The 21,807-nt window shown below is 35.8% G+C and overlaps 2 protein-coding genes across 8 annotated transcripts; one reads left to right on the top strand and one right to left on the bottom strand.

Moving 5' to 3' along the window:
• Positions 1-2,337: 2,337 nt before the first annotated feature.
• Positions 2,338-10,160, top strand: LOC113339982 (multiple RNA-binding domain-containing protein 1-like). 4 transcript variants are annotated; one of them, XM_026585193.1, is made up of 16 exons: positions 2,338-2,447; positions 3,872-3,971; positions 4,059-4,166; positions 4,273-4,387; positions 4,501-5,228; positions 5,345-5,476; positions 5,802-5,891; positions 6,022-6,142; positions 6,481-6,804; positions 7,451-7,515; positions 7,738-7,912; positions 8,428-8,532; positions 8,622-8,723; positions 8,849-9,022; positions 9,267-9,398; positions 9,769-10,160. In XM_026585193.1, coding segments are annotated over exons 2-16 (2,547 nt in total). In that variant the 5' UTR covers positions 2,338-2,447; positions 3,872-3,969; the 3' UTR covers positions 9,943-10,160. The 4 variants fall into 4 exon arrangements, with proteins under 4 accessions (XP_026440978.1, XP_026440981.1, XP_026440979.1 ...); XM_026585196.1 differs by lacking the exon at positions 9,769-10,160 and adding an exon at positions 9,576-9,745; XM_026585194.1 differs by having other exon boundaries at positions 2,344-2,447; positions 3,926-3,971.
• Positions 10,161-10,163: 3 nt separating this feature from the next.
• LOC113339984 lies at positions 10,164-14,039 on the bottom strand. 4 transcript variants are annotated; one of them, XM_026585199.1, is made up of 7 exons: positions 13,735-14,039; positions 13,341-13,424; positions 12,493-13,014; positions 12,153-12,305; positions 11,864-12,049; positions 11,305-11,762; positions 10,164-11,157 (listed from the first exon to the last, which is right to left on the bottom strand). In XM_026585199.1, the coding sequence occupies exons 1-7, from the start codon at positions 14,000-14,002 to the stop codon at positions 10,495-10,497; spliced, it is 2,334 nt and encodes a 777-aa protein (XP_026440984.1). In that variant the 5' UTR covers positions 14,003-14,039; the 3' UTR covers positions 10,164-10,494. The 4 variants fall into 4 exon arrangements, with proteins under 4 accessions (XP_026440984.1, XP_026440982.1, XP_026440986.1 ...); XM_026585197.1 differs by having other exon boundaries at positions 13,341-13,427; XM_026585201.1 differs by having other exon boundaries at positions 12,493-12,994; positions 13,735-13,885.
• Positions 14,040-21,807: the final 7,768 nt, after the last annotated feature.

Below are 21,807 nucleotides of genomic sequence, written 5' to 3' on the forward strand. Positions count from 1 at the left end.
GTCCCACTTAGATACTACGGTTATCCGACAGTGTGGAGTTTTCAACCGAATCCTGCGGTTATCCGACAACAACTTCTCAGGGGGTCGACATCCCTGAATTACTCCCGCCTCAGAAAGATTAACTGAGAAGTTTTTTTTCCACAAGTCAGTCAAGTAAGCCCATCAAGCCTCGGTGCTAGGAAAGGACAAAACATTATCTATATTTCATTCGTCCAACTACTGCCGGATATTAGAGCACCATAAATGTACATGTTCTTGATAACATCTGGCTGGACCTGATCCATTCGCTCGTTTGTCCAGTGATCCATATTGATTTCGTTTCAAATTAATTTCGCTTTTTGATATTGCTTGGCCCTCCAGAAACTTTGAAATGGGTTTTACGTTTGTAGTGATTGAATTTTTCATAGACTAACGGAGATACAACAAACTTGATAAATGTATTTTTTTGATTTTGGAAAACTGTTATGAGATTTCCGACTTCCAAAATCGGCTTTTACAATATACCATCTCAGGTTCTCCCGCCTTATTTCAGAGAGGACAGATTAGGGGTGGGACTTGGGCTGTTTAGGCAAGTTAGAAGGCTTGGCCAAGGCAGACCCGAGCTAGGAATCCTTTGCCCCGATTTCCCATCGAACCCGTGGAACTCATGGAGGTACTACCCAATTCCTCCCAAGTTATGTTTCTCGGGTTTTCCGGGTTCGTCAGGTTGTCCGAAGTTTCGCTAGACATACGAGTTTGTTAATATGATAGTTACAAATTTTAGTAATAATTAGATTTCATTGCTCCATTTATCTTAAATTTCCAAATAACCGAAGATTATTTATAATAGTATAAAAATATCTCATATTGGATAATTAATGAGATAAATATAATTTATATTTTCATTATTGGATTTATATAACTATAGCATAGTTTTTCGGGTTGGGCAGGTTACTTCGATTAGAAATATTTGTGCCCATGCTTGCCCAAATTTAACTCGTGTTTGTAAAAATCGTGCCCAAACTTGCCCAAAGTTTTGAAATACGTTGCCCATATCCACCCAACATTTGGATTGGGCATGGGATGAGTGGGTTAACGCGACGCAAGTCCCACGCCTAGGATGGATCATAGATGTAACAAGGACGCTCGTACTGAGCTGGATAAATTTTGAAACCTATTTTGAGGCATACTCATTTTTTTTGAGGCATACTCATCCATTATATTATCTAGGGTGGGTTTATAAGGGGTGTCTAAAGGTAGTGTAATTACCTATGTATCCCTAAATAATTTCAATTTGACATAGTTCCCTTATCCTCAAAAACCTAAAATTAAAAATCAAAATAAACTTTAAACTTAACATCTAGGACTCCAATTCAATAAAGAAATTAATCAAACAAAGGAAACACGAATCGAAGTGAGCGATGTTGGAATGCGAAATCCAAATCTCAATTGCTATTAGATGTATTTTAGAATGTATGTGTAACAAACCCATCTTGTTTTTGATTGATGTTATTTTGTTTGATCGGTAGAATATGATTTCAAAGATGAAATCAGGGTTTTCAGAAGATCAGTTCGGCTGATCTTGCAGTATAAATTTTGAGCCGAACTTAATGTATGATTTAGAGAAACACTATGTTCGGCTAATGCGACTTTACAATATTTTCAGCCGAACCTCAATTTTCCAGCCGAACCTAGTGGATGATTCAGTTTCTGAGTGAAGTTCGGCTCTTGTCAGCCGAACCTAGGTATAATTTTAAAAAAACAGAGGTTCCGCTCAAAAGTTATCAGCCGAAATGTTCATCTGGTCAGCAGATCTGAGTTTTAAAAATTCAATTTTTTGGCAGATTCAACTTATAAAAGGAAATTAAACCTCGATAGAAGTTTACTTCTGATTTGAATCACACATTTTGGTCACTTCTAATCACTAAATCTCAAAAGTCAAAACCCAAGCTTTTTTTCTTCACTTCTTCTTCTTCCTCTCAAAAATCCCAACTCTCTCACATAAATTTGATTTTTCAACTAATTCACCACTAATAATTTAATGTTTAACCAATCCTTAAAATTCATAACTAATCAATTCTAATCATAGTCATTTACACTAATTATATAAGGGTAATTATGACATTATCAAAAATGATAGATGAGGGGTGATGTTGTTTTTTATTTCGTGACCCTATTCTGGCATTATCTAGTATGCCTCAAAACAGGTTTCTAAATTTTCCATCAAAAATAACAAGTGTATCGGCCCACCGAGTCCTGCAATACAACTCCTAGGGAAAAAAATATATGTAAATACATCACATTATTAGGGGTAAAAAAGTAACGAAAACTGTCTTCGCAGTAGGGAATCGAGTAAAACGGCAGTTTTCGAACCAAAACCCCTAAACTCTCCTCTTTGCTTCCCAGTGTCTCCTCCAACCACCGCCTAGCGCCACCGTTCTCTAAACCTCCTTCACCGCCTAACAAAGGTACGATATTCTCGCTTCTCTGCTATTTTTTTCTCTCTGTTCTTTTGTCAGATGAAACTGATTGAGAGTTCTTTCTTTCAATTTTTTATCTCGCAGTGTTATTCGAACCCTAGGAACAATTTCTTAATTCACAACTGAGACTCAAATGGAAGTGTTTCGATGTTGATGTTTTCTTTTTTACTTGTAATTTTAGAAATATAATCTTAATTACAGGAAGAAAATAAAATTTAGTTGAGCTGAAGGAGTATGAATTTTACCTAAATTTTGTACAAGTTTTAATTCGGTTGATCAACTACTTACCTTGCGAATAAATGATAAATTACATTTTCCTTTTGCTCTGCTTACGTAATTGCTGGAAGATGTTTCTCTTTTTACGGCTGACTGACGGTGGAAATTCTTGTTATGATTTGCTCTTTCGTTTGATATTATTAATGACTTGTCTCAAATTCTCTTGTATCTAAAGTCCAGCGATTTAAATTAAATCAATTGAGTTCTAAGTATGCTGTATTATCCTATTTTCGGTTTGAGATTTGTTAGAATTAAATTTGGATATTCATGGATCGATTCTTGTAGTTAGCTTACTTTAGGTATATTTATCAACTTATGCAGATTCACCATTGCGTACAAGTACTAGTTATTACTTTGTGAGTTTTTGGCAGTAAGACATACACATCCATACCAAATACAAGAATAGATGGTTCTTGTATAGTTTAACAAAATGGTAACTAAACTAAAACTTACGTAAAGCAATAACTATTTATACCCAATGATGATTCTTGCATAAATTTATCAATTTAATATCATACCTAAAACAAGCCAACAACGATAAGAATCGATAAATATCCAAATCTAATTCTAACAAATCTTCCACCAAAAATAGGATAATATTGAATCCTTTAGTTTTGGTCGTTGGTTTCTAGATATTAGAGAATTTGAGATAAGTCGTTAATAATATCAAATAAGTTCCGTAGTGTAGCTCAAATTAGCTGTGCTTGAACAAAGCGGCACGGATCGAACTTTTTAGTTGTGTTTCTCTTTTGATAAGGGGTTGAATCCTGAAAAGTCGTTCAATTCATTGCCATTTTTATAAGAAAGACGAATACATAGAAAGAGTATTAGGAATCTAACCTCTAGGCTTGCTTATGAGTTATGTCTTTTAAGGGGTTTATGTTTTGCAATGAAATGCTGGAGAGCAAAGAAATATTTAAAGTTAGGCGTTGCTCAACTAGAAGCATCAAATAATTTGAAGTCTGCTTGTGGGCCTGTGGCAGTAGTATCAGTTTTTGTTTATATATGGATGGAATATTAAATGATTTTGATGTAGTACTTTGATTGTTTTCAGCGTTATTTTCATTTGTCTACTATTGGCATCCTTGTGTGCACATAAACATGACTAATTATAAGGTTCTTCTATTGTGATACAGTTATAATCATCTTTTTGTTTCACTCAGTTTGTTTTCCCCGGTATATTTAAGCAGAGAATCGAATACTGGGGTAATTTGCAATCTTCATATAAAGTCAAATGTAAGTGTGTTCGTATGACAATTGTTAAATCATTTGGTTTCTTTTGGATTATTCTGTGGTTCTGATTCTAGCTTTATTGATTTTTAGGTCACGCGTCTGTGTCAAGAATTTACCAAAATATGTTGCTGAAGATAATCTCAGAGATTTCTTCTCTCAGAAAGGGGAAGTAACTGATGCTAAACTCATGAGAACTAGGTAAAACATTGATCATGATTCTTCTTCTATCTTTCGAATGACTGAATGAACCATTTCGATTCTATCAGTAACTTATTTAATCTATGTATTATCCTATTTTTATCAGAGATGGTAAGAGTAGACAATTCGCGTTTATTGGGTTTCGAACGGAGCAACAAGCCGAAGAAGCTCTCAAGTACTTCAACAATTCTTACATGGATACGTCTAGAATTACATGTGAGGTGTGTTAAGTACTGTTGATATAAACATATATACAGTAAGTTTAATATCTTGGTTGTTGTCTTATAGTAATTGTCATGATTTTTTAAAAGTAATACGAGGATATTGTATCCAGATTGCTCATAAAGTTGGGGATGCAAATATTCCACGTCCATGGAGTCGGCACTCCGTTACAGAAAAAGAGACAGTAGATGAAAGTAAGAAAACTAGTGGTATCAAAAGCTCGAACAATAAAGGGGAATTCAAAAAAAATAAAAAAGACTTGGAGGTTGATGATCCTCAACTTCGAGAATTTCTTGAAGTTATGCAACCACGGAGTAAGACGAAGTTGTGGGGGAATGATACATTAGGAAGTGCTCTAGTTGACCAAAATGCCAAAGCTGTTGTTGAAACAACTAATTCTAACAAGGTAAACAAGAAACGGCCGGATCCATCGAAGGTGAAAATGGATAAGCATGATAAAAAAGAAAATGCGCCATCTGATGATTCTGCAAATAAAGAGACACTTGATCTACCTAAAACTGAAGATCTCTCTGACATGGATTATTTCAAGAGTAAAGTGAAAAAGGATTGGTCTGATTCTGATTCAAGTTCAAGTTCAGAGAGTGAAGATGGTCCAAATAGTGAAGCTGAAGCTGGTAGGGTAGTGTACACAGAAGAACCGTCCGATGACCATAATACAGAGGCGTCTCAAGAAAATATAGAAGAAGAGGAAGGTCCTCCTGGAGGATCTGATGGTGAAATGGATGAGCCTGATAACCCATCTTCAATCTTAGATGACGCTAAAAAACAGATTCTTGAGACAGGGCGTCTCTTTGTTCGCAATCTTCCATACACTGCAAGGTATGTTCACCTTTTAATCAGCTTTCTTCAATTCCTATTTACCTGTTTGGGTGTCCGATAAACTGATGCATTTGTTTCTTGCGTTTGAATGGTATTTTGTATTGATGACGGAATAGTGAGGAAGATCTGACGGAGATTTTTAGCAAATTTGGTGATATCTCGGAGGTCCATCTTGTTGTTGATAGAGATACCAAACGATCAAAAGGAATTGCTTATGTTCTCTATACCCTTCCAGAATTCGCAGTTAGGTACTGTATTTTGGGTTCAATTAAACACCTTTCGCCTGTTCTTGTTTGAGTTGTGCTATCGTTTTGGTTTGAAAGCAAAATGTATAATTTAATAAAGTAGATGCCAAATATTCACACCAGCTTTCGAGATTACGGAAAACTCTTAGTGTAACTGAGTTAGCTCCATCATTTCCAGTGATTATTGTACGAAGAAGCTACTGCTTTGATCTTCGCTCGTACTTGCTAGTCATACTATGCTCATAACTAACGATTGGAGGTCATAATTTTAATGTGGTTCTTCTTTCTTCTTCAGTTTTTTATCAATCTGACAGACTTGTCATTTCAGGGCATTTGAGGAGTTAGACAATTCAATTTTCCAAGGCAGGTTATTGCATATTCTGCCAGCAAAACAACAGAACACTTCTATGAAACAAGAGTAAGCATATGAACTACGTTGGGTTTTCTATTTGTTGTTTTTTTTTTCCTGTCTGTCTATTTGTCTTTCAGTTTCTTTTTTCCTTTCTCTTTTTGCATCATCAAATGAGTTCGTTATTTTTGTTTTTCAGCTCTAATGCTGGTGGCCAAGCATCAAAATCCTTTAAACAACAAAAGGATGACCAAAGAAAAGCAACTGAAGCCGGTGGAGATACACGAGCATGGAACAGTTTATTCATGCGCCCTGATACAGTATGTAAACTAGCTAAACCGTGAAGGTCTTTTACTGCACCAATCAGTTAGAAATAATAACATGATTACATGGCTGAACCGCTGTCGTTAATTTGTTTGGCCATAACTACCTTGCTCTAAATAACTCGTCAGAAAAATCAGTGGTGGTCGATATGTATGAGACCCAATGGTACAATTACATGGATTACGCGAATATGCTTTTTCTATGAAGTTACTTTGCTCATAAAAATCACGTACCTACCTCTTGCTTCTAGGCTTCAGCTACTTATTGTGTATTGCTACTTCGGCTTCTAGGCTTCAGTTACTTATTGTGTATTCCTGTCTCCCACATCAAACAGGTTGTGGAGAACATTGCTAGGAAGTATGGAGTGAGTAAAAGTGATTTTCTTGACCGGGAAGCAGATGATTTAGCTGTTCGCATTGCTTTGGGAGAGACACACGTCATTTCTGATACGAAAAAAGGTTTGGCAAATGCTGGTATCAATGTTGCTGCTTTAGAGGAGTTTGCCTCTGGAAAGAATGATGGTAGTAAAAGAAGCAATCATGTTTTACTCGTGAAGAATTTGCCATATGGCTCTTCTGAGGGAGATCTAACGAAGATGTTTGGCAAATTTGGAAGCTTGGATAAAATTATTCTTCCTCAAACCAAAACATTGGCCTTGGTATGTACTCATCATGTCTTAAGCGTTCGATAATTTTATCTTGGTTTACTTGATTGAATTTCCGAACTAACACTTGGTATTTCATCTATCGAATTTTATCTGTACTTGATTGAATTTCCGAACTAACACTTGCGAATCCAATGATTCTATTTTTCTTATCTTGGTTTACTGAAACACTTTCATTCCGTGGATTTTAATTGGTGTCCTACTTTGAGTCTGCCTTCTATGCTATATTTGAAATCTTTCACAAATTCCACAACTGTAAAAATTTTCAGCTAAGAGTATTGTGTATGCGTATTATTTAATATTTTTTTTTGGTATTTGATCTACTGATGATGTTCTTAGCGTAAAGAGAATAGTAGTTGATACGTGATAAATATTTATGTTCTTATGAGTGGTTTAGATATCTGCATCATGGTTTGTAACTTTGACCCCCTAACAAAAATTGCTAAGTTAGGTGTGAAGTCAATTAGTATAAGATGCGTAGCGTATTGTGTTTTTTATCCCAAGTGCTAGTAACTTAATATCAACAGATGCAGTGGAATACTTGTATTGTGTCTAGAATATTATTACTTAGTGGAGAATTGAGTAAAGCTGATTCTTATCCTTATTTGCTTTTATTGATGTTTATCGCATGATTTTGTAGGTTGTTTTCCTTGAAGCAAACGAAGCACGTGCAGCTTTCAAAGGCCTAGCATACAAGCGTTACAAGTAAGCTAGCTATTGACCTTTAATAATCAAGAATCTAGAATATAATTTTCCGTTTTTTCAATGGTCAATAGTGAGAATTTGGCTTTTCGCATGATTGTAGTTGCTTTTCGCATGCTTGTAGTTACTGTTCTCGCATGCTTTATTGACAAATTTGTTAAGAATATATTCTCCAGTTACAATTTTTGCTGATATGGACTTCTCTGTCAATATGTATCATGTTAGAGATGCTCCATTGTATTTGGAATGGGCTCCTTGCAATATCCTCTCTCCAAGTTCAACGTCGGAGGCTGATGCACAGAAGTACGGTGTTGTTGGTGAAAAGGATGTGAAGAGAGCAATTATTGAACAAGGGGTGGAAGCAATATCTGAAGTTGATGTTGATCCTGATAGGGTGGAGGTTTGTTATTTTTTATGATTTTTTATCAACTCTTACTTTCGAGTTGTACTGTTGTGAGGTCTGCTTTCCAAGTGCTCTTGTTATATTTCGTAGGTTGTACTAATCTAGCAATAAAACGGACAGAGTCTCACGATAGCTATTCAAAATTCTTATGCAATCTCTAGGAGACAGTTCCTCAAAAAATCCTATCTAGCATCTAACAACTCACTAAAGTGGATATTTTAGTACTAATGTTTGATGCATTTCCATGTGGTTTTAATGACATACTGCTAACAGCCACAAAATCTCTACAGAACAGAAATGGATTTAAACCACAAGTTATGGATTGTCAGTGTTCGAAACTTCCAATTTCTGCTTTGCATTGGACTTCTGCTTACGTTTCATTATTTCCAATTTTAATTTTTCGACAATGGATGCTTTTTGAACTAAAACTAATAAATGAACTTACTTTACCCTTTTCACTCCCTGATATATTTGGTTGGTGAGTGGTGACATTTTTTGTTTGTTTTGTGCAGTCACGTTCTCTATTTGTTAAAAATTTGAACTTTAGAACATCTGATGAGAATTTGAAAAAGCATTTTACTGAAAAGATAAAGGACGGAAGAATACTAAGTGCCAAGGTAATGTATACTTCTCTAAGCAATCAGTGATCTATTTGTAGTGGTTTTGCTGTCTAATTTCGCACTTACATGCTATTGCGCATGTGCAGGTTAAGAAGCACTTGAAAAATGGGAAGAATGTCTCGATGGGTTTTGGTTTCATCGAACTGGGCTCTGTGGAGACAGCGACAAAAGTTTGCAAGGATTTACAGGTAAGAAAACTCTCACAAACATATAGTAATCCAGGTGCAGACTTCTAATCAATTATATAGCTGATAATCATTTGTTTCATGTTATTACAGTTCGTCTATAAGTAATGTTTCTGTTTGCATTCCAGGGAACAATTTTGGATGGCCATGCACTTATTTTGCAACATTGCCATGCCAAATCGGATGAGCAAGTTCCAAGAAGAGTTGACAAAGACAAGAGTTCTACTAAGCTAATTGTAAGAAATGTTGCATTTGAGGCAACAGAGAAAGATCTAAGACAGCTTTTCAGTCCTTTCGGCCAGGTGATTGATTTTTGCAAGGATACATAATAACTATTAATATTTGACTAAATGAATCCACACATAACAAAAAGCAATATTTTACTTGAAACTCTATGTTTCAGATTATAGGTCATCTAATAAGAGCTTTTACTCCTCTTTTTTCTGGGTGTCTACAAGCTGCATAGGGATGACTGATGCATCATGAGAGTGTTGTTGAACATCATGTTTCCAATTGCTTTCTCATATGTATATGACTATTTTGCAGGTAAAAAGTTTGAGGTTACCGATGAAGTTAGGGAACCACAGAGGTTTTGCGTTTGTTGAGTTTGTAACGAAGCAGGAAGCTCAGAATGCTCTCCAACAGCTTTCAAGTGTCCATTTGTATGGTCGGCATTTGGTAAGACCTTGTTTTGTTACAGTTTCTCCAAAACCTGAAAATAACTCTATCCTGGTTTTCTACGTAAGACTTTTTTGTAACAATTTTCTGAGAGCTCGTATTTGTTGGTCAAGTTTTTGGAACTCGTTTGGCTGTGGTTCTTTGGTGAACTCACTAGGACGTTCTGATTTCTTGAAGGGTCATGATGACAGCAAATGTGTAAACTAGTATGATAGCCATGGCGTACCTCAATTTCTTAAGCAGGATTCTGTTTGCCAATGTTGACTACAGTTTGTATCCTATATTTTGGGCCAGAAACAGGAAAAACAGGCCTGGTAAGTGGACCTAGTTCTGTTGGTATATAATGGATCATCACTCTATTAACTTTCAGGTGCTGGAACGAGCAAAGGAAGGAGAGACCCTGGAAGACTTGCGAGCTAGAACTGCTGCTCAATTCACTGACGAGCAAAATGGATACCAAAACTCTACAAAGCTAGCAAAGAAGAGAAAACACATGGACATTCTCGACAAATCTGATGTTATGTTTGAAAAGATTGCCCGCTAATGCTAAGCTTTTGTGTTAAAAACGGATGTATCACAGAATCGTCCAAGAGAAAAAGGTAAGATGTATTTCACCTTGTTATCTAATTTTTTGTAGTTAGTCTAATATCTCAGCGGCCCCAATTTTTCTTGGCCGGGGTATTGTAAGTATTGCATTGATGATAATTTTTTTCATCGACTCCTGACTTCTCATATCTATCTGAATTCTCTAATTTTTTTTTTTTTTGAGGTTCTCTATCAGTAAGGCTATGCACTCTTTGCCTCTATTAGATTGTAATTAAATTAAAAACAAAAGAAAAACGAATTTAATAAACAAACACATGACGGTTGAATTTAGATCAACTAATAAAAGTTTAATAACTAAATTAAAGCATTTCAGGCTTGAAATTTATCATATGACATGCAAAAGTTAACATTTCCAGGTCTGCCAACAAATTTGTGAACTCTATTCGGAAACTATAATTAATTGCAAGTAAAAGTGCATGCGGCACAGGTTAGTTATAATTCTTGCATTAGACTTCAACAAACAACCAACAAAGAATACAAAAATCCATTACTATACTCTCTTTCTTTTTGTTGTTATCTTCTTTACTCTAGGATCGATATATCTGTGTTGTTCAAAGAGGCTACCCCAGTATGTTGAGCGGACCATTTCACAGTACAATGGCAATTGTAACCATACAAACAAGGTTACAGGGACAGAACCGAACAATGCTATAAGAATTAGACTCAGAGGTGATTTGTCGCCGACCATGATAAACAATGATGCACAAAAGGCTACCAACATGGCCGCCATAGATATGAAAAGGGTCGTAAAACCTAAGATCACTTTTTCTGGTAGAGACTTGAGGAAATCTATTTCTGCGTATCGCGAGGTATTTATAGCTAAGAACATGAGTACTGATGTTATAGAAGAAAATAAAGCCAAGGCATCTGCTACGGTGAACACCTTAAACGAGGTCTTCCTCAAAAATACTGGAGTGCCATTCTTAGAGCTATTATAATCACTAATATTACCTCCAGGAACTGTAACAGCAGCGGCAAATGCTACGGTAGCAATGAGGGCAGCAACTAGCATGCAGGATCCAGATGTATCCTTCATCCATTTCTCTCCTTCCTTCACCAACTCTCTATGTTCTTTTGTAAATATACTTTGAGCTGTGTATCCTTCTTTATTTTTCCTAGCCTTATAATTAATCGTTAACATATTTTGTACTCCCTGCGTGGATTATGAAATGCAATATATTACTAGGGTTAGATTTTTATTTCAGCAAGTAATAATATAAAAGGTCACATAGCCTAGGAAGCTCAGAAATTTAAGAAAATAGAAAATATTTCATATCGCCGATTTGAGTAACATCCTTACCTTAAACCACTGTAATTCTCGTTGGATTTGAAGAGCTACACATGAAACCGAATTGAGTTTCGCATAAGGCACTAACTTGGCAGCGTGATGCAAGATGGTGTTGTCGTTTTTGTCTATAACAGAGAGCAAAGTGATTTTATCTTCAAATTCAGCATCACCACAGTCACATAATAAATTCACCATGTTTACATTTTTTTCTGCAATAGCCATTTGTATCATTTTCTGATCTGGGATGTCATGCCAAATTAGGAAACCAAACCGCTCAAGAAACTCCATTACAAATTCTGTGGCTCCAAGCTTCATGGCTTCCTTTATGATGTCGGGATTTTCTTTAAAAAAAGCTGCTATCGTAGCATTTAATTTTTTTGCATTCTTGAGTCCGACTAACATTTGTTTAAGCAATGCAATTGCTTGTTCGTGCATCAACTTTTGTTTGTATACATTCATGATATAAGGCGCTGAAATAAGCCTCAAATAACCACCATGAGAATAAAACCTTCAATGTGTGATTATTGTTGTCGCATCCAGAAACTTGCAAAGATATTTAGGGAAGACATACCTCGTGCTAAGTAAGGCATTAGGATTCCGTTACTTGTAGTTGAGAAGACTGTATAGCACTCATCTGCTTTGTTGCGTTTTGAACTTACTGGAGGTTTCTCTTCATCTGTGTTGGTGAAATCCGTAGACCAGCAAGTATTTGGTTCGACGGGTAGGACATATTTTGAATCCATCTCCACTTGAATTACTGTACCAACATGTTGTATTTTCATTTAGATGGATAAATCCAGATGGCACAGACTAAGTTGCTCCTTTCTTACAACATAAATTTAGATTGATGGCTAACTCACGTGAATAAACGAGGTTCTGCAACCATGTTAGCTTAGATCCACTTGGAAATGCTAGCTGCTTTCGAACCAGCAACTCTAGTCCACACATTTTGTGACATACGGATTTCTCTGTAATCAATTCTGGAAACCCTTTGACAAGACATAATGCCATATCTACAAGCAAAACACTTGGTTAGCAGCACAGTTGGATTCTATGATCAAGACTTGTGGTTATAATGCATTCTATTCGATGATAGTTACTAATGCATGCAAGAGATCATCCTAGCATGATATACCAACACCCGATACACAATTTACTTCACAAACAAGTTATAAATACTAGTTCAATTTGTTTACCTACCATAGAAACCAGCATCAATTGCGTAGCATAGTAACTTAGCACCATGACTACCCAAGAACGGACTAGGTTCCACGTCTTTTATAACTGAGTAAAGGTACTCGACCATGGCCTTTTGTCCAGGTGTAACGTAAAGAAGAGCAATTTCTAGTGGTGTAAATCCATCGTCATTACGTATTTGAGCCAACTTAGAGTTCTTACTTACCATAGTCACAACAGCTTCAGTGTATCCACGAAAGGCAGCAATATGAACAGCATTATCACCACCATAGTTAGAAGTTGTTTTATATTCAAGTATGTCTGGGGTCATGGATTTCACAATTTCCTCTATGAACGTCATCTTGATGTTCCAATCTACAGCCTTATGCAATATTGTATGTAACTCTTCCGAGATTGCTTCATTGATCGCTTCAGGATTGTTCACAAGATAATCAGAAGCCTTTTGCAAGTCATCTTCCCTTAGTGCTTCCACTAGGAGGTCGTGTTTTCCAAATACAAATTTTGCCTGGTAACCACCCTTCAATTCTTAACATTACATGCAGCAGAAGTTTGAGATAATTAATAAATAAAAAAATTATTAAAAAATTGAATTAGATCAAAAAAAAAAAAAATTATACTATTTCCGGACATAATATCAGTTTTTAGGCCAAATTGAAAAGGTGATATTATTTATTTTTTAAAAACGAAAGGAGCAGAATATACACTTTATTCTAATCTCTTTCAGGATAAAAAAAATAAAAAAAAATATATACATAGGGCATAACTTACGATTTGGAGTAAAATATGCACTTTATTATAACTCTTTCCGGATAAAATAAAAATAAAATATATATACATAGTGCATAACTTACGATTTTCAGATGGCGATTCATCATCATTACCGTCAAGATCATGTGTGATCTCTTCTTTAGCATTGTTGGAAGCATATTCTTCTTCTACTAATGGTAAAATAAATTATTTAAATGACCGATATAAAGTTATAAACATGACTATCAAAATATTTGTATTTTCTTAGAATATAATTAACAACACGGATTATAAAAAACGTTGTTTTAAAATAAATTATAAACATGACTATCAAAATATTACAATATTTTCTTAGAATATAATTAGCAAAACTGATTACAGAAAACGTTGTTTTGAAAAAGACAGAATATATCACATTTGTTTTGAAAATATATCACTTTTATTATATTTTCCTTTTGATAAAATGAGAAGGATAATTATGAGTAATTTAAGGTGTACCTTGCTGTTTATGATTATTACTACGCGCGTTACCATTAGTGCTTCGACTTAAAATCCCTATGATTTGTTGCTGAGTATTTGCTTGTGTTTCGGCTAATTTAGCTTGAGATTTTGCTTGGCCAACTTGAAATTCCGCTTGTTTAGCTTGAGCTTCCGCCAATTTAGCTTGAGATTCAGCCAACATCTTAAGTAGCTCTTTAATCTCTATCATGTGTTCGTGAGATGGATGATCAGCATCATCAAGAGCTAGTAATCTAGCTGCAGACATGGTGGTGCAGTAAACTCTTGTATAAAGGAGATGGAGTAACTATGAATCAGGTGTACTGAAAGGCTATCCAATATATATATATATATATATATATATAACAGGGATTCCACAAATGCTGACTTTAGTTTTTTTGAAGTGCACCAATCCAATAGGGGATGTTTCGTTGTATACTCCCTTAGTATATGCAGAAAAAAATATTATCGTTTTTTCATTTAATATCATTTTTCCAAAATAGAAGTAGTATAATTCTGATGAAAAATGGTAGGTTTATCGTTCTCTTTCCCGACTAAAACAGTCCATGGACCCATTTTCATTCATTGATAATCCCAATGCTAAAAATGCATTTATATGCCATCCGATCCCCTATCGGGATTTTTTACGGGAAAAAAACTCCGGTGATTGTAGCACTTTAATACACTCTTAAACAAATTGGTATCCCATTAATATTCAAGTTATCTAATTTCTCTTTGAATACATGCGTCTATTTAAGATATTAGCAAATTTAATTCAACTTATCTAATTTCTCTTTGAATACATGCATCTATTTAAGATATTAGCAAACCAAAGGGGAGTACCATACCGAACAAAGATACCAATCCTGAAATCTAACGATTTTCCTTTATAATGAATTGGCATCTCTCTTAATAAATTAATTATGCAAATTACAAATGATATGATCACCATTTGGCATCTTTTATATATCAATGTGGCCTACCAAATCCACTAAACTCACTACTAAACGATTTCCCAACCTTAATTAATCAGAATGGATAATGAAGTCTCCTGACTACCCAATCAACAGGGATATAAGTGATCGGTTTTCTTTTTATGTACTTTGTTTCTTGTGGACTCAACTTATGCACTAACGTTTCTTTTTTATTTTCTATAAAAAAGAATTCGTTTGGTGTATGGTGGGGGCCGAGAATGTTGACTAACGACCCAAATCCAAAATATATACTGTAATGCTAATAGCATCTCTAATATTACATTAGAACTTTTGCGGGTTCCGAGTTGGGACCAACGTGTTAAATTAATAATTTGCTAAACTTATAAAATAAAAAAACTTTTTATCTTCCTACAGGTCTCGTCGAATATATAAATTAATAACTCTCCGATTTATATAAATTTAGCTTTATATTTATGCTAATTTAGTAAATAATGATTCAATTGTGACTTGTTTTTTCTTAAAATTCATGTCACGTTGAATTTTATTTTGGATTTTTCTAGACATTAAAAGAGTCTTTGGTGTTGTAGTTTTCTGATGTAATAAAAACATATTCAATATCTTTACAGCTTTGATAGGTTCCTTACGTGAAGATGGTTGTCTCTCTAAATACACTTTCATCTTCGACTTTTACATCATCACTTTCGTCTTTTCCCATGACACTCTTATTTATTTTTTGGTCAATCAACAAATCTGATATAATGTCCATGAATTTAGATTCCGCTAAAGATTAATATCTAATATACTTTAGTGTCCATGAAATTAGCTTCCACTAACTTCGACTAAGGATTAGTATCTAATAAATTAGTATCCATCAACCGCACCCACAATAATATGCATAATGAATAAGGTGTATTGGTTCATTTTGTTGATTATTTTTTTTAGAATTTAACAATATTTTTGATAAATTAATAATTTATTAATTTAGTACTATTCAGAAGGTTGAAGAATCGTCTTGCTAGTCAAGATGCTAATTCCAAAGTAGGAGGTTCCCTTTTTCATCGTATTGGTATTACTTTTCAGAAAGGTGTTGGTGCTCAGCTTGTTGCTAGGCTACAAACAAACTCTTTGTAAAATCCGACTTTGTTTGCTTTTCTATTAATACATAGTTTAATAATTATTAATTTATGCGATTATTTAATATCGCGATAAATTGATAAATTTTATCGGTCCAGACGCTATTATTTTATAGGGGTTATACTATATATGGATATTTAGGATCCCTTTGCACTTATTTTGACATTATCTCACATTTTTTAGCGATAATTTTCTTAATAGAACTTATACGGTAGCGTATTTGAAGTTAATGTCCTGAAAAAATGCTCGTCTTACAAGGATCTATATACTCACAAAAAATGAAAAAAAATCGAAATTCCAAACCTCACCAACTACCAATCTTAATTTTGACGGTTAAAAATTAGTTGATTTTGTACGGTTGATTTTTAAATTAGTAGATGGCGGAGTTATACATTTCGGAATGTGGCCATTTTTTATGGGCATGTAGATCCTGGTAAGACAAACATATCTCCAAAATGTTAGTGGCAGGTCCGGAAAGTGTTTATGAAAATGATGCAATGGAAACGGGCCTACAGTAATACCGCAAGTGCACGGTCGTCAGTTGTAGCTCGTGCAAGTACGGGTCGATCCACAGAGACCGGGTGTGTTTCGGAAATGTGTTTTAGCTAATTGGGTTTCTAATTTGCTTTGGGCTTGGAAGCCCTTTTGGAAATGTTGGGCTTAATGTGCTATTGGGTTTGCTCTCAATAAAAGGAACTGAGCTTGGGCTCAATTTGTTCTCTTGAAATACAAATGGGCTTTGGCCTTTAAGTTTAGGCTTTATGGAATAAGCCCACAGTTAAATTGGTTTTGGCCTTAATGAGTTTGGGCTTTGTTCTTTAACAAATGGGCTTTGGTTAAGCCCACAGATGACTGAATTGGGCTTCAGTCTGAAGTGTGACCTGGGCTTGGTAAGGAACTAGGTCTTGGGCTTAACTGAATTTAATTGGGCTCAGTTAGTCTTCAGCTAGGCCTTTGGGAAGGAAATGGACTTGGCTTGGCAGCAGAAGAAGTGACCACAGCAGTAGCAACTTGCAGTTGCAGCAGGAGCAGCTGCAGTAGAAGCAAGAGCTGCAGCCTTGGCAGGAGTAACATCAGCAGCACTAGGTAACAGGCCTAGCAGCAGCAGAGGCCAGAGGGGAGGCAGTGCAGCAGCTGCAGGAGAAAGAAATGGCAGCAGCAGCACTTTGGCAGAGCAGCAGGCACCAGTATTAGCAAAACAGCACAAGGCCAAGAAGAGGAAAAAAAACAGTGCAGCAGCACAAGGGCTGCAGCAGCAATTGCAGCAAATAGAAGAAATGCAGCAGGGCAAGCAAGTAAGCAGTGAAAATGCAAAACAGAAAATGTTTATAAACCAAACAAGAGAAAGAAAACAATACTAACAGTTGAAGATGGATTTATGGATGACAGAGAACTAGGGGTTGAATTCACTCTAATTTTTATTGTGTATTCTCCTATAGAAAGTTAAACACAACTATGGTATAATTTCCAAAGCACTAATTGTCTTTCTACAGCACAACTAGTCAAGAGATTATGAATTCAGCTTGAGTTGCAGCTTATCAGCAGCTCATGATCCTAACTACAAAGTATACATGGCATACATTGTGAAAGTGAGGTGATGATGAGCTAAGTTCAAGTTTTACCTAAACTTGTTTAGCTTTCTAGAGCAATGTGGTCAATGTACTGCCCAAAAAGATACTAAAGCTTCATCAAATCCCTAGCAGGGTGATTTAGAACATGACAAGCAGCATAGCAGTGAGCTAGGGATGACACTAACAAGATACTAACAAGACAATGCTCATTAACAGGAACAATTACAAATGAACATGAGCATTAAACTAACAACACACATCAAACAATTACATAGTGGTGAATTAATACTAACAGAACTAACATTTAACAGAACTAGCATGGCATTAACAAAACACATTAACAGAACTAACATTTAACAGTGGATAAGAGCAAAATATGAACTGACAATGAAATTAACAGGACTTGGAAGTCCTGGATGTTTGCTAACCAAAACATGAAAATTACACACACCCCATAGCATCTATTTATACATACAGACCCAAATTCCCTAAATTACCTAATTCCCCCAAAATTAGGGTTTGTTCTTCCCCAAATTGCAACAGTTAAAATTAGCTCACCTAAACGTCCAATTGATGCCGACCCATCCCTTCTCTGACTCCCCTGAGTCACTCCATGCCTTCAATTACGTATTTCTACCCTTCCTATTTTATTGATTTCTTCCCTAGGTTTTCAGAGAGAAATTAGAGGAGAAATCTATACAATAGGAGGCTAGAACAAAGGGGGTAATGATGGTGGAGGATAGGTGTGACGATGGTGGAGGTGTGGTGGTGAAGCGGCAGTTGCAGAGGTGGTGTTCTGGTGGTGGTGTACGGCAGTTGCAGGTGGTTCTGTGGAGAAGATGGTGGAGAGGGTATGGCTCGACTGAATGGGGTAGGGGGAGTGTTTGTTTTGCTGTTTTGGTGAAGGGAAAGGGTTAGGTGCTATGGTGTTGGGAGGATCGGAAGGGTTTGATGAACAGCGAGGATGAGTGTTGGATTATCACATCTGGATTGAATCGAACGGCACGAAGGAAACATGCTTGGAGCGACCGTTGGATTTGTGATACAACAAAATGAACGGTACTTGATGGAGTTAGGTATTGTAGTGTTAGGCGGGTATATCAAACTTCGATGCGCAGCAAGGGAGCGACCGTTGGATTCAACTACCATCTAATCTGAAGGCTTGGAATTTCAGCGCTGTGGTGCTTGGCAGAGACATCAGATTTTGATGCTCAGCAAGGAGCGACCGTCGGATGCTTCTGAGAAATGATCTGATGGCTGAGGACGGAGGCGCTTTTGTGTGTAGAAAATGAGGTTGTGCGCACCATTCTTCGCGGCTTCCTTGCGTAATTTCTCCCGGCTTTTCACTACTTTTCTGCTCTTTTCGCTCCGCGACTCATCCGAACTTTATTTACTACCTAAAAATGCCAAATTAATTAATAAAAATATTTATTCTTGAAAACAATGAAAATACAGAATATGGGATAAAATGTAGAATTAACGCATAAAAGATGAGTTAAATTGCCAGCAAAAAGGGATAAATATATACAATATTTGGCACTCATCAAATAACCCCAAACCTGAATTTTACTTGTCCTCAAGTAAAACAAAACTAAGGAAATCCTAACTATACCACTGTCGCTGGTCTCTCGAATGCATTTAGCGTATGCACTAAGCCTTTTAAACCACCAAGTGCCCCTAGTGGACGAGTTGAAGTCTCGTGAAGGTTTACCAGAGGTGTGCCTACAAAACCTAAGGACAAAATATAAGCTTAGATTCCGTCAAATGTGACATGTGCAAAACAGTTTAAAGCTCACAGCAAAATGGAGATGTCAATCTAGCTATCAAGGCACAATCCTAGCACTGATAACAAATAAGGACATGTGATAAGAGTGTAAAGTGTATCTACACATGTGTAAAGAAAGATCTGAAGTCATGACTACTAATCACCAAGAGATAGTTTCTCAGGCTAAGAACTGAGGTCGAAATCTAGCTAGTTGTCCGGACTTTACGAGAATTGTGAATGAGTTGGAGGTATTTCACAATTTCTCGCGTTGTACATCAATGGCATACACCCTCCTTGCTTATTACAACGAAACAACAAAAGATGACTATTTACATGACTCTTATTTACATTGACAAATCTCTTTTTATTTTTGGAACAAGAGATGATGGAATTGATAAATACTTGATTTTTTTGGTATTTTTCTGATATTTTTTTCTGAATATATACATCGATTTTTTTTTTTTTTTTTTTTTTTTTTTTTTTTTTTTTTTAAAGAACAGAACACTTTTGATACATAAACAACAAGAAATAAAAATTACATGACACTTCGCAAGAGGTAGCCCTTTTTGATGCACCCAGTTAAATTCGATGGTTGTCTTTCTTAATGTAACCTCCATCTTCTATCCCAACCAACCAAAGAACAAGCTAGTCCAGTTTCGTTCAGTATTCTAAAGTGATTGGCAATCGTAACTTCCTATCCAACACCTTGAAGATCGAGGCCATACATGTATTGGTAGATCGTGCGCGTGCAAATTTCTTATCACTATGTGAATTGTGCTAGAATCAGGGTGCCTAAATATCTAGACTAAGACTCCTAATAAAAATACATATTTGCACAAGAGTCAATCATTTCAAGGTAAATGAGCTCCATTTTTTATGATTTTTTTCATTTTTTATTTTTTTTTTTGAATTTTGAATTTTTTTAATTTTTTTTGGAATTTTTCAATTTTTTCAAAAAGAAGAAGGAGTTCGTTTTCAATTAAAGCATATTATCGTGGCATCTACTCTATACCCCCAAACCTAAACTAAAATATGGAAAGGATTATAAAACAACATATGGAAAGGGACATGCTGAGTAGAGTAAAAGGAGAGAGAATACCCGATTTCGGCGAAAGCAGAATTAAAACTCCGTTATTCAAGGCAAAAATCCGACATATTTCAGCCGAGATCATATTGGATTAGAAAAATATATACAAAAGGAACAAAAGGGTTTTTACGAAATTTTAACTACTGGATTATGTACAAAAATATTCACCATACACTAACAGTCTAAAGAGTTGAGGATCAACCCAAAAGACGAAGTGTAGACATTTCAACAGCTTCACCAAATAATAACCGGAAAGAAACGCGAGTGAAACTGTGAAATAAAATGAGCTACCCCCAAACCTGGATTTTACAGAAGATATAGTTTTGAAAACAAAATCGCGCAGTTTCGGGGGTTCATCATGCAAAAGGTCTAGCTCGAAATGAACTGTGCTAGGGACGGGCAAACATGCTATTTCCAACTGTGGTTCCTCAAATGTATTATATTTGGAAGCAAAATAGTCCAAGAGGACTTGGGAAGCACACAGTTCCAAACCTAGGTTAGGCATTTTCAGAAAAATTGGTTTTACAATGTTGGTACAAACCAAATCTAGGTTGGGTGGAAGGCCAACAGATTGTGACTTATGTAGGAGAATAGGTGCGTCATTATTAATCAAATCAAAATCTCCTAAATCATCTACACATGTCACATCATGCTCACAATCATCAATCACATTAGCAAGTTCACACTCAGAATCATCAACATCATCAACAAATTCATTCTCATGCATTGGAAAATCAGGAGAAATATCACAATGTGACCTAGGTAGAGAATCAGACACATCAAATATATTTTCATGCATATTAGTGTCTACAGAAGATTCAACTATTCCTATGTCATGCTCATCTTCACAGAATAATTGTACAAATCCCATGTCAATATCAAAATCATATGAATTACAATGAGTATTAGCAAGAACAACATTCATGAAGGTCGAGGGCGAGAAGCCATATGTTATTGAACCAACAGGTTCCATAATATTTTCATGTTCTTCTATCATATCATCATAATCATCATAATCATCGTCATGGTAGCATGCATATTGGTCCTCATTAAAAGTGGTGGTGTCATTAGTCGATTCATGTTCCTCTAAATTAGGTTCATAATCATCATTTACATGGATGGGACTAGACACTTCATTAGGGACAACATACATTTCCTCATGAATTTCCTCCTTTTGTAGGTGAAGCAAAATCTGATCTAAATGTGCCTTAATTCGTGATGTAGATCTATCGAAGTTTTGCTCACTGAGTCTGAAAGATTCTGTGGTGGAGTCTAAATTCATGGGAGTACAAAATTCTTCATGTTCAAATTGTGGTGAATGGTACATGTGTGCATGGTCATTGGGGTCTACAAAATATTGATCGCAACCCTCAAAGGATTGATTATGGTCCCAATGACTACCATTCTCACAATTCATGGGCATTTCATACCTTGGATTTTCTCTAGATTGCCTAAAATTATGCAAAATATGACAATTCTCAACAGGGTGGTCTAAACCACCACATGCGGGACATGCATAAATTTCTGGTTGCCTAAGAAAATTAGATGTGACAGATTCCTCATGTGCTTGCATTTCTAAAG

The sequence above is a fragment of the Papaver somniferum genome, unplaced genomic scaffold, assembly GCF_003573695.1.
Source record: "Papaver somniferum cultivar HN1 unplaced genomic scaffold, ASM357369v1 unplaced-scaffold_21, whole genome shotgun sequence".
Taxonomy (NCBI): Eukaryota; Viridiplantae; Streptophyta; class Magnoliopsida; order Ranunculales; family Papaveraceae; genus Papaver; species Papaver somniferum.